Genomic DNA, 12,595 nt, shown 5'->3' with positions numbered 1-12,595 from the left:
TGAACTTATTAAAAATGTGCTTCTCCCATTGGATTAACCAGTAATAAGTTGTCTATTGCTGCAACTTATGAATGATGAATATCCATATGATTGCTACTTAGAAAATTTGTGTAACATCAATAATTATATGAATATGACAGAACATGTTGTTTCTGAATTCATGAAGTGTTTGGTCGGCCTCTACAGCACTGTTCTATCATATCCTATTGTATATTTAACCACTATTAACCCAATTCAAAAGGTTTCAAATGTCAACGAACTTGTGGGGCAAAACTTACGAATCAATGATTTCTGTAACCTTTCAAAACATGATCTAATGAGTAACTGTATATAGCAGTTCAAATATCACTGCTTGTACCAATTGCAATGTCTGCCTCTCTCATCAATTTCTCATTTAATATATGAAAACTTGTAGTTTCTTTAATTGTTATTGACAAAGCAGATATTTATTGTGAATTTTTTTAATCGTGCCTGAAAGACTGTGGCTAAGTCTCATGTTTAAATAAATGTACGTCTACTTGAGAAGTTTCTTCTAGTTTGTTGGGGTAATTAACGATCATTAAAACTTTTCCACTGTTAAATTTATCGTCGAATTGAAAATAAAATAATGTAGCTGAAGGACACTCTGAAAGCTATTCCGTCACGCTACCATTAACTGGATGGGAACAATTTCAATTTTAGCGTGTGCAAACGCTCCAACATTTGTGAGAATCTACTCTCCAGTATCAAAGCTATCAAAGTATTGTTTCAGTTGGTTTTTTAATATAGTTTTTGGGAGATGATCATGCTAAAGTTCTATCCTTTATATTTTGCATAATGGACTATATTCCCAGTACATGTATATATGTATATCTAAAGATATTTTTGATTTCAGATCAAGGTAAGTTTTGCGGGGTTAAGGAACAAGCATACAATCTTGGAGTTATCAGACTGAAGATTTCAAATGTAGTCACATCTTTCTATACATTTATTTTGCACACAAACTGTTTGTTATGTTGTACACGCCATCCATATGCCCGACATATATCAAACCAATCGTTCAGCGCTGACTGATGATAACTCAATTTTATACCTCATCTTTCTAGTGCAAGAAAGCGACCAATTCCATATTATCGTCCAAGTCCGCCAACATCACCGAGCTCATCCAGCCATTCTCCCAGCCGATCACGATCCAGGACTAGACGACATGGGAAAAATCGCCGTAGTTGGAGTCGAACCAGTATCAGTAGCGCGGACAGCTATAGAAAATAATGACTGAATATCTGTGAAATTAGAAACTATTGTTCTTCAGCTTCTTCATAATGATGAGGAATAGACTGAATATTGTCTCATGATCTCCGATAAGCGCGTGTGTCTGTGTGTGAACACGTTATGTGCATTTGTGTTTTTAACTGCACATAAAAACCATACGTTACATGATAATTATTCTTCAGTGCTGAGATTTAAAACGTAATTAAGTTCGTGGTGGAAAAGAAACGATTGAAATTTTGCGTAGGTGAAAAAGCAATGTCATGTAATGACTGGCGCCGTGCATGCCGTACACTATCAAAATTGAGGAATCGATAAAGCGACGTTGCTAGTTACAGTTCAGATACATGTATCAAGAATGAAGTTTGAAATAGGCGTATCATATTCAGACTCAGTGATCTCCTCAGTTGTTTGATAATGTGAATATAAAGTTTGTGAGTGAAACTCAATACCGCATCTGTTTTGTCATTGTGCCAATCGTTTCTGGCATAAGATTTCCATTTGTATGCACGATAACCAATTGATTTGTCAATTGTGCTTTATTTCGGACAAAAATATCTTGCCACGATTTAGTTGAAACTGGGTGAATTACTACCAGAAAAGCTATCAACTTCAACACTGTAAATCAAGGCTATTTTATTGCTCATTAGCATCAGTTGCACTTGTGTCAATCAAAGAATATACTTCAAACTTTCGCCATTCCATGAAGTTAGAACATTAGCATGTATATTTATCATCTATGTGCTACTATAGGGGCCCAGCCATACCATGAAGAAATCGTATGCATGCAAGGTCCTCATATTATCATACTGAATTTTTGAGAATGGTTTCTTGTCAGAAAAAGATGTTTGTAAGAACTTTTATTCATTGTATTATGCTATTTTTAGCTCAGAAATTGCTCCCATATCTATACCACAAATTTCATTAGTGGCCACGTACACATACTGTATGGACATCCTATAAATATCAAATATCTCACCAAACACTGATTATGGATTGTACATATTATGTAGAATACATTATACTGTAAGTCTGAGGTTGAAGAAAAATGATTATGATTTCATATCTTGCCAATTGAATACTTAAAGCTAAGCTAGTCACATTGTTATATTTATTTATTTATTTATGTATTTATTTATTTCACCTGAAAATTGATTTATGAATTATTTGTTATATAATAATATATTTGCTGAACGTTTCTTTGGATGTTACTCATATTAAACTGCAATGTCTTCATTGAAATGAACAAATGCACCAGCATTAATGATCTTCTAGCTTTAATGTCTTATTTATAAGCGCCTTATGATCCAATTCAGTGCAACATGTTTTGTTGATCCATCAAACCTTTTGAAATGAAGATGGATGGCTGAAATTCTCAAATAGCAAATAGCCGCTAAATCAGGCTCTTAAATGTGAAGTACCATTGCCTGGCTATATCCACCCACTAGATGAACACAGCATCGAATCTCAAGTTAAGCAGCTTATAGAATACAACACATGTGCAGTGTAAAAGATTTTTCAAATCCAGCAGAATTTGTCGTCTTTAAAGTAGTTTTCAGAGAGAACTCTTGAGAAGAAGAGCTTAATCTTAAATCTTCTGTAAGAGTTCACATCAGGAAACTTTTAATTATGGCTTTTAGCCCTAAGCTGAAATGAATGATTTCTTGAAGTTTTCTCCAGTGACATATCAGTTGACATTAAAACCAGAATACTTTTTATTGGATGTCACCGAAAAATGATGGTTATACGGTTTTCTTTGTTTTTAGTTTTTCTAAAATTGTCATGGTAATTACATGAAAATTCTTTCTAATTAAAGACTTTGAAAAGAATTATGCTCGTTATAGTGCTGTCCAACTTTTTTTATGTTAAACTTTTGTTTTTTTAGTGAATGTTGAGACATTAAAGGGACTGAAATATAACTTATTGAAGTGTTTTTCTTGTATTTTCTTGATACTTTCCTTTTTCTCCATGGATCCAACTAGTGTGGTTGAACTTGGTGACTTAGTTGAGGATGTTTAGAGGTGACCAATCAAAACATAACTAAAATTTCTTTCGATTGTCATTGATAATCTGGCTTTCCCAAAAGGAACCAACTGGATTAAGGACTATTCCTTGTGTAACATAATGAATTTATTTCAATACTTCAACTGAGATAATTAGAAAATCATAAACAAATTTCGCTTAATATCAAACAAACAGTAACACTTTCGCAACTTTTTCGGAGAATGTTTCACATTACCAGACATCAATATCACTAGTCAATGAATTGGGTAATGCGATAGATTGAAAATTCTCTGTTGTCCAGAAGTCGTTTGGTAAATGAGTCGAAGGAAGAAGTTCTAAGTCATCGATAAGTTTTATGCAACACTTATCAAGTAAAGATGCTACGCTGATGATGGATGAAGATACTTCTAAATTCTGTTCACATAATCGGACATCTGATCTGAAGTTACATAAAAGACACAGTAACAGACACATTGGCTTCAGATTCGTACGTATTGCGACATCCTATAACTTTTGAGATGGGCATCACACAGTAAATGTACTTCCGAATTGCCATCATCGTAGTCAATGATGATACAATGAAAAGCAATTTCTATTGACATTGAAATACATAATAGATGCAATTATAGATAAAAACACTTCACACAGATAGTTTCAAAAAGCCTTTGTTGTTCACCACAGATGCATTACTTTCATGTTTTGAAGATCATCCAAATAGCAGATGAATATCATCTACGCGATACAATACTAAAACTGTAGAAAGGAACTAAAAGCGATATTGTACTAACTGGAACGAGTCTTCAATCCCGACTTCACTTGACTTGTTTATTGTCTGCTGAAAAGTAAAAACCAACGTCTTCATATGATTATCCGAGATTCTTAGTTTATAAACTTTACCAAGAGAAAATATCAAATGCCACGCTACCTTTATTGGAATAGATAGATTGAGATGGGTTCGTATGTTGGAAGATGTGTATTGCCCGAAGCTCCGTAGGTGTTGTAATTGTTCGTTCACACGAGGTGTAACTTGTCTGAGCAGAGATTCAGTTGATGCTGTTGAAGGTGGGTATTCATAACGAATCATTTGAACTGGGTTCATTGGGTTGGAAATAATTCTAGGTGCGCGAAAACCCGTAGCTGGCGCATTCCGCAGAAACATTTGTTGAGGTGCTTGTACTATGCGTACTATAGGTCTGTTAACATTCGAAACGGGTTTGATAACAAGATACTTATTTTCTGATTGATTTGAAGTTGTCAGATTCATCTGCTTTGGTCTTGGGACAAGATGTTCACGTTCACTAAAAATCACAACTTCATCTGGTTTGTCAACACGACGATCAACGTGTGTCCGAGGTTTATCTGGTCGCGCCTCTTCGACACGTTTAATTTCTGTGTCCTGCTTTGCGATCGAGGCTAGCAAAAATAATTGGAAAATAATAAAGAGAAGGCATTTTAGATTGGTTAGGTGTTACTCTTCGTTTCACGATTACCATAAGCTTCTTTATATTTTGCCACCAATTCTTTCTGTTTCGTAACGATCTCTGTTAATCTCTTATGTCGACTTGCCAAAAGATCAAACTGTTCTTTGTTCGATTTAGATTTATTGAAGTTTATTTGACTACTGGCCATTTTTGACAGAATCGTCTGTTCTCTCTTATGCGTTTGATGAAGAGTAGTCAAAAGCGGTTGAATTTCTTTGATATCCTTTTCTATCGAGTCTGGAATATATACGTATATCTATACGGTAATTATATAACAACAACCGAAGTTCGCCGTTATCCACAAGAAACTTTTTTTTGAAGGCGATTTTCTATCTAACTTTTAAAGATGTAGATCATAAGATTTTTCGGTTTGAAGATGATATCAAACTCAAAGCCGTCTCAATCTGCATGAATTTCAATAAACATTCAAATAAGAATTTTTTTACCGAGATCCAAAATATTCAGCGTGGAAGACGAGCATTGATCAAGGATCACTATCTGTTTCTTCTCGATCTTATTGATCCAACTTATTTCGCTTTGATGTCGCTAAAACATAAAATTATTATAGGCTACTATCGGGACACAGATTCTTTACTTTGAGATAGGGGAATGCGCATCCTACTGGATTCATTGGATTAGTCTGAACTTTATCGAATTCTAATTTGATTTTTATTGACCTGATTAATTTTGTGTAATTCTTCTTCGTCACTTGTATCGTCTGGCACGTCAATAATATCGTTTGGGTTCGTTTTCTGACAATAAGTGAGAAATAGGAATTTATGTATTAAGACATGTAAAACTCTTAGTTCTGCATAGTCCATGGTTTGCCGCCGGAGTATAGCTTAAATATGAAGTATTTGAATACAGAGAACGTCAATCGAAAAATATTTCATAATTTCAATTCTATTAACCTTTGAGTTCGGCTTAACTTGTCTAGTACTGCTACCAGAACTTCTTCCACTTGACGAGGATTCGTCCGTGTCTGTATTTGATATTTGTTGATTTCTAGGAGTCTTGTTGGCGACGGGTTTCTGACATTTACGTTTTCTCTTTTGATCACAGGTTGTTTTCTGTGTAACAATGTTTTGCTTTTTATGGATAGTATTCGGTGATATCATTTTGCAGCTAATAGGTGAACGATCGGAAACAGTATTCGACATTTGACGATTTGAGTCAGCTTTACCAGTCGAGATGGCGGATTCGTGCGAGGCAGGAGTATGGTTATTATTACCATCAGAGAGTACACGAGAAGAGATCGTCTCAGTAATACGATCATCTACTATGACACAATCGTCATCTACATCTTCGTTCTTTCTGTTACACGTATCGTGATGTATTTCTGTTTTGCTGAAATCGCTTGGACGAGCAGAATTCTCAAAAACCTCATTTAAGAAGGAGCTAATATTTTGTAATCTATCAGCGGATTCGTTGCACGTTATATTTGCCGTTGACGCTGCGGGGTCTTTCATTTTTGTTGGCTTATTTTTGTTAGCGACTAAGATTGAAACCGAACACTGCGAGTCGCTATTAGATCTACTGATATAATCCGCTTCAATTTCCTGATTTTCATCCGACTGAAGACACGATGCAGATTCGATCACCCGGTTGGTGTATACAGCTGGTGCTGAAAGTTCACAACTCAATTGTGTGGCATCGCTATCATCTTCATCTGTGTTATAATTCTGAAATTAATTAAAACGCGAGTCATTAGGTGGGGCGCTAGGTAGGCCCTGCAACACGGAGCGATTGCTTGTGACTTGCGACCGCCAGCGACGACCCAAACAGTCCCGTCGGCCAGCGACGCCAGTTGCAACAATTAGTCGCACATTTTCTACTTTCTACGATTCGATGCTATCGTCTCTCCCAATCCCACAACCAGTTCAGTTCATTCCACTTTCTTGCGTCTCACAAGAACAGTCGTAACGCGTCGTCGCGAAAAATGACAAAGGCCCCGGGTGCCGCTCACCGCAGCGTGAGGTGCTGCCGCTATGCCCGTCGTTGGCGGGTTTTTCATACACTATACGATATGCCATAATACGAGCTAGCTCTGGCAGTCACTGTGCCCTGGTAATCCTTTGCTTGCCAGAGTTGGTTCATATTAGTGTATGAAAAATCCGCTTACGATCAGCAAAGCGGCAGCACCTCATGGTGTAAGGCAACGCCATGGCCAGTGATACTAAAAAATCTATTTAGTAATAACATAGAACTCAAATCAATTTGATTTGAGTTCTATGGTAATAAGATCTGATACCAGGTCATCTGCGATCGTCTCTTTCGCCAGCAGTTTTTGATTGCATCGCAGTTGACCTGCACCCATTTTTCGACCAATCAATTAATCCTCGTCACTCATTCTTCACTCATTGATTGAGTATTTAAAATCAAAGTTTATTTACCCGTAGAATCGGTGTTTTTGAAGTCTGGGCGAAGAACTCTTCATCGATAATTGGTATTTCTTGCGAATTTTCATCGCTGACCGGTGACTGGACTTCAAGTTGTTTTTCATTAGTTTCTAATAATCTGTAACAAGGCAAGCCATCAAGATCGAGCTCCAGTGGCGAGACTAACATGGACTCTAAAACAGAGTCCATTGGCTAACTGTGTCGACATTTCGTTCTTTTTTTGTTCGTTCAGATTCACAGTCTATTTTTTAGATAAGCCTTACCTACCTGACTAAACCAATGAGTGGAGAGCCGATTACAGATTCATCCACTTCGGATTCTGACACAAGCCAATCGGATTCTGACGCCATATTCACGAGAGAACTCTGTTTGTAAAAAGTTTTAATAAATAAATCAATAAACATTTAAAATTCCTATGGCCACCCATTTTCTCAAAACTGCAAGTCCACTTTCACAGTGGAAATGGCCACTGGAAACAGTCGCACTCTCGTCTCGAGTCAGTCGAGTAGGACGAGATTCATCAAAGTATTTTATCATCACCATCCAATGCGTTAAGTATTTGTAAACAAAACGCACAGACCTGTGAGAGTTGTGTCTGACTGGGGGAAGGGGCCACCCTCTCATCGCGCTTTGCGCTCTGGTGGCGCTGAGTGTAAGGCGGGAAGGCACCACGCGGCGGTAATTTTGTACCGCTCTCTAGTCTCTGTCGTGTCGACCTACACACAGGCGCGGCCTAAATTACATCCCGTATCATTTTAATACGGCATGATCGGCGTGGTGAGCGTACTTAACACTGCAGTTGATACGTTTTACCCTGGTAGTGGTGATTGATAATCACTGGACATCTCGCGTACCGAATTTCGAATATTGTTCTCCGTAGTGTGCAGGTACGCCCACTCTCGCTCTACTGCCACTGGCACTGGCACTGGCTGCGGACTGCATCATGATGTCTTCCTCTGTTCAAAGTCTTGCTAACATGGCGCGGGACACATGCGTTCAATTTCTCATCGGCGAAAGAGAGTATTATTCATCGGATAACGAAGACAATGAGGATGAAGATGAGGCGATGGAGATGCTTTCGGACAATAACGATATGGGCGAACTTCTTGCTATGAATCTTTTCACTGCTGTATCGGAATCGATTCTGAATCGCCTCGTTGACATGTATCCGAAGAGATTGACAAATGTACTGTTGTGGAGATGTGCACCATCTCACATGAAAAAGTTGTGTTTGAAGAAATGTATCAAGCTGCGTGATTACGGGATACAAGATATCACCAAAAAGTAGGTGCACTCATTAACCAGTTAACCATTGAAACCCGTCAGTAGACAACACCCCTGGCCTGCCAAGTATCACAGGGACTTGTCGAATAAAACCAGTATCAATTACCAATCCCAGTATCCCTGTATAATTAAAAAAACAGGGATACTGTTTTTATTCATTCACTATCAATTGTGACAAGTCGAAGTCCCTGTTCCAAGTTATTGAACTTGAACTGAGGTTGAAGAAAATTAAAGGAACGAACTGAATCAGACACTGGATTAATGCTGATTTGCTGTATTACTATTGACTTGTGTGACTAATGTCTATTTCAACCTGACTTGAGAGCACATCAGGTGGCCTAGCTCAGTCAGTTTTGATGAACATAGGCCTACCTGATACGTAGAAGTCTTATTAGGACCAGAAAGCACTGGCAGTGGACCTAAAACATAGATTTTTAATCCATTCTTCACATTATTGAAGGATATCCAAAAAGTCTTCAATAAAAGGGGTTAAAATGAGAAAATTAGGTGTCAGTGATTGTACCAACAATTAAGGGTTACCCTAGCTAGGAAGTTAATGATTTTCTACTCTATTTTTTCTCTTTATTTATTGTATTTAATGATAATTTTTTTCTCAATTTTTGTTAAAAGGTGCAAACCAAATGATTTGAATCTATCGCAATGCTATAACGGATTGCTTCGACCAGAATTGATATCGCTTTGTTCCGGTAACTTACAGAATCTAACTTCATTTACAGCTGACAATACTGATATATCAAATGAAGCTGTACATGTAAGATGCATTCATCTATTTTACAAATTCTAGGCACTATGAAATATTTATAGCTTAATTTTTTTGTAGAGTATTCTCATTAATCTTCCATGTGTAAAACATCTCGGTTTGTCTATGTGCCATGAACTGACAGATAAAGTATTTCTCATCCGCGAAGACCAGCTACTTCTTGAAAGACGTCGAAGTGACAGTGTAAGTTGACGTTTCATATCGTTTTCAGGCCATAAATCGTGATGAACGGTTTGTAATTGTAATGAAATATCCTGAATATTCATATCCTTCCAGTTAGACATGTTATCATCCTTAACCAGTGTTGATATATCTGGCTGTCAAATGATCAGCAATATGGGAATAAGAAATCTTGTAACACTTTGTGGTCGCACTCTAAAACACCTTGATTTTTCGCTGACTGAGGTAAATAATATTTAAAAACAAATTTTATATCATTTTGTAGTTCTATATTGACTATATCAAGATAAGATTCTATATATAGCCTATATAAGATCCACACTAATAACGAAAATATAAAGTCTGAAAAGTTTCCTCGAGTTAATAGTTTATTTGATGTTTCAACTATATCCTAATACATGTACGGTATATGGTAGTCATCTTCAGGGAGATAAAATGCTTGGTAAACATTCAAAATTCATATATTTTCAGGTTGATTGTATGTCATTTTGGTACTTGGCAGGTTTCAATTTTAACAGTGCAGTATTTCTGGCTACAAATATTGCAAAACTCAAAGATCAGTCATTTGAAAATATACTTTATAAGTGTAGCAATGAATCTGAAGCAGTGAATTCAAATAAGGAAAATCTTGATAAATGCAGTACTGGTAATGAGAATTCAACAGTAGATGGGGGACTATTGGAAACAAATAGTGTCTCTGTGGAAAGTACTTCTAACACGGCAGATGTACACCAACATGTATCGTCATTCCTACCTCAGTGGGCAGGATCTAATGCTCAAGGAACACTGCCGCTAATTCAAGATGTCAAACTCACAGCTTCAAATCTTCCTGCACAAAATGTGACTGACACTAGTCTGAAATGTGATGTGCATGGTGATGCTTCATCAGCTAAATCTATGAAACAATGTCAAGAAAACACTCAATCTATTACGCAATCCAGGCTGAAATGGTTTGAACCGGCTTTGATAAGTTTACATGCAATAGATATCGACTATAGTAATGAAAATTTGAATGCTATATGTTGTAAAGCGTTCTTCCTTTCAAATCCAGCGCTGGAATGTATAAGACTGTCCTGGCGCAATTTGTCTGACGAAATGCTTGAATACATTGCAAACTGTTGCAGTAAATTAATGGATATTTCATTAGTAAGTTTTGTTATTATTGTTTGTACACGTGTTTTGTTACCGGTAGGTTGGAACTGGAACAACAAAGATATTTTGAAAATCTTAAGCATCACTAGGTTCAGAAAATTTCAAAGTGCTTAAAAGTTATACATATATACATGTGCATATTTTTTTTTTTCAAAAATATATTTTCAGATTGAATGTAAGCGTGTAACTACTACAGGGTTTTCATCTCTTGGTAATCTATGTAAAGACATTCAAAACTTAACTCTCCCAGGTAGGTAGAATGTTAGTAATAGTTTACAGTGTCTTTGAATATGAATAAATTCCTGTTCTGTGCCATGCTAGAATGAAATATGTGCATTAATTTCAGGCGTTTTTCATGCTGATAATCAAAAAGCAGTAATTCCATTGATAACGTCAAAAAACGAATACCTTGACCTGACAAGTTGTGACATCACTGATCCTGTCCTGACGGCTATTGCTAATAACTGTAAACACAGAGTAAGTTTGTGCATTTCTACACATGCAATATTCTACATGTCTAAGAATGTATTTTACTGGTGAAATAATCACTATCTACATCAAAATCAAACTTTTTCCAGTTAGTTCACTTGAATTTATCAGAGTGTAAAAATATAACTGAACAAGGCTTATTGGAGGTGACTGGAAGCTGCCATAACTTACGTGAGCTATTCTTGGATACCACTAATGTAACCATTCAGGTTATAGACTCCATATCTCTGAATTGTCTGGCACTGACAAAATTGAGTCTGAATATGGCACGTGAGATAGATGACAATGCAGTGGTAACCCTCGTAGAGCGATTAAACTGTTTGCGCGATCTCGACCTCAGCTGGAATGCAAGTAAGTAGAATTTAATCAAATAATACCACACCTTAAATTGCTTTTGAATTTACGGGAACTTTTGTCCCTGCCCTTAATCTTTTAAGATTTAACGGATGTTAGCCTTGAAGCCATTCTGGTGAATTGCATTTACTTGGAAAAGCTCTATGTCGCAGGACTAAAACTGATTACTTCAAATCCACTCATGCCGATTATCGGAGGTAGGAGCCTTTACCTATTTCTTGTCGCCATGTGTTTTGTCTGCAATATAATATCCATTTTTCAATTACTGTAAATTAGATGTTGATGCTTGGAAAAAATCCCAAGCATATCTCGAACAGAGAATTCCCATTACAGAGGCTCTAGGACCGGATGAAGAGGATAGCTTCAGCGATGATGTAAGGAATTCCACTTCAAAATACAGAAATTTAATTAAAAAGAAATGAGGTATACCTGGTTCTATTGTTATGATTTCATTATCCGAAATGATGAATTTATTTCTTTCCAGGAATTCAAAGATTTTCCCAGAGCATATCGATCTACCAGTTACGCAATTAACCTTCGATGCATCAACTTAACTTTTTGCAACAAAATGTTAAAAGATGAGATACAGTTAAATGAAATAGCATATTGCTGTGGAGGCTCATTGAGCATTATTGACTTTTATGGCGATGAAGTCAGGAACAATGAAGAAGATGAATAAAATCTACTCTTTTTCAATAGCATTGGGGCCTTAAACATTTAACTGAATTGGCCAGTGCCAAGATGAAAATCAGGAAAATTGAAAATCTATTTACTGTATAATACATAATACATGTACAGTCAACCCCCAATATACCGCCCACATCGGTGCAGAACGATTTTGGCGATATAGAGGATATGGCGGTATATCGAGGGTGGTTTACTATGTATTTGTATAGAGATGTACATTGTGAAAACCTGGCGGTGGCGGTAAATGGGAGGGCAGTATATCGGGGGTCGACTGTATATCAATTTAGCCTGGAGACAAATTTATTCGTGAGTGATGAATTTATCAAAACGTATTGAAACTTGGAATGTTATTTGTCTAGTAGTTGTGTGCTTCGAGCAAAATGGAATTTGAGCAGTCAAATACGAAACTCCCGGTAATACATGTGTATGATGTAAATTTTTACGATCTCCTATTCATTGCTATAGTATAAGGGCTCCTTGGCTCAGAAGTTGCGTTCAGAGACTCCACATTCCTCATTGCGATCCATAACATCTTC

General features: G+C 36.8%; 3 protein-coding genes and 1 long non-coding RNA gene across 6 annotated transcripts in view; 2 read left to right on the top strand and 2 right to left on the bottom strand.

The window, feature by feature from the left end:
- The window catches only part of LOC141900009 (uncharacterized), a 62,579-nt gene extending 59,425 nt beyond the window's left edge, over positions 1 to 3,154 (top strand). For all 3 annotated transcript variants that reach the window (XM_074786700.1, XM_074786699.1, XM_074786701.1), the window contains one exon: positions 1,086 to 3,154. In XM_074786700.1, the coding sequence (XP_074642801.1) occupies positions 1,086 to 1,251 (166 nt within the window). In that variant the 3' untranslated portion in view covers positions 1,252 to 3,154. The remainder of the gene's footprint in view (positions 1 to 1,085) is intronic.
- Positions 3,155 to 3,483: 329 nt separating this feature from the next.
- On the bottom strand, positions 3,484 to 4,871 carry LOC141899139 (uncharacterized). Its single transcript, XM_074785293.1, has 4 exons — positions 4,743 to 4,871; positions 4,178 to 4,665; positions 4,041 to 4,087; positions 3,484 to 3,691 (listed from the first exon to the last, which is right to left on the bottom strand). The coding sequence occupies exons 2-4, from the start codon at positions 4,514 to 4,516 to the stop codon at positions 3,484 to 3,486; spliced, it is 594 nt and encodes a 197-aa protein (XP_074641394.1). The 5' UTR covers positions 4,517 to 4,665; positions 4,743 to 4,871.
- Positions 4,872 to 5,260: 389 nt separating this feature from the next.
- LOC141900614 (uncharacterized) lies at positions 5,261 to 5,732 on the bottom strand. Its single transcript, XR_012618735.1, has 3 exons — positions 5,645 to 5,732; positions 5,411 to 5,485; positions 5,261 to 5,279 (listed from the first exon to the last, which is right to left on the bottom strand). It is a non-coding gene; the product is annotated as an uncharacterized LOC141900614 (long non-coding RNA).
- A 2,153-nt stretch (positions 5,733 to 7,885) lies between these two features.
- Positions 7,886 to 12,370, top strand: LOC141899137 (uncharacterized). Its single transcript, XM_074785292.1, has 11 exons — positions 7,886 to 8,416; positions 9,047 to 9,188; positions 9,258 to 9,380; positions 9,474 to 9,602; positions 9,849 to 10,523; positions 10,698 to 10,779; positions 10,876 to 11,006; positions 11,108 to 11,369; positions 11,456 to 11,569; positions 11,649 to 11,746; positions 11,857 to 12,370. Exons 1-11 carry the CDS (start codon positions 8,076 to 8,078, stop codon positions 12,049 to 12,051), a joined length of 2,292 nt encoding a protein of 763 aa, XP_074641393.1. The 5' UTR covers positions 7,886 to 8,075; the 3' UTR covers positions 12,052 to 12,370.
- Positions 12,371 to 12,595: the final 225 nt, after the last annotated feature.

Source organism: Tubulanus polymorphus, chromosome 2 (genome assembly GCF_964204645.1).
Source record: "Tubulanus polymorphus chromosome 2, tnTubPoly1.2, whole genome shotgun sequence".
NCBI lineage: Eukaryota > Metazoa > Nemertea > Palaeonemertea > Tubulaniformes > Tubulanidae > Tubulanus > Tubulanus polymorphus.
This window is presented reverse-complemented; position numbering and strand designations above follow the sequence as displayed.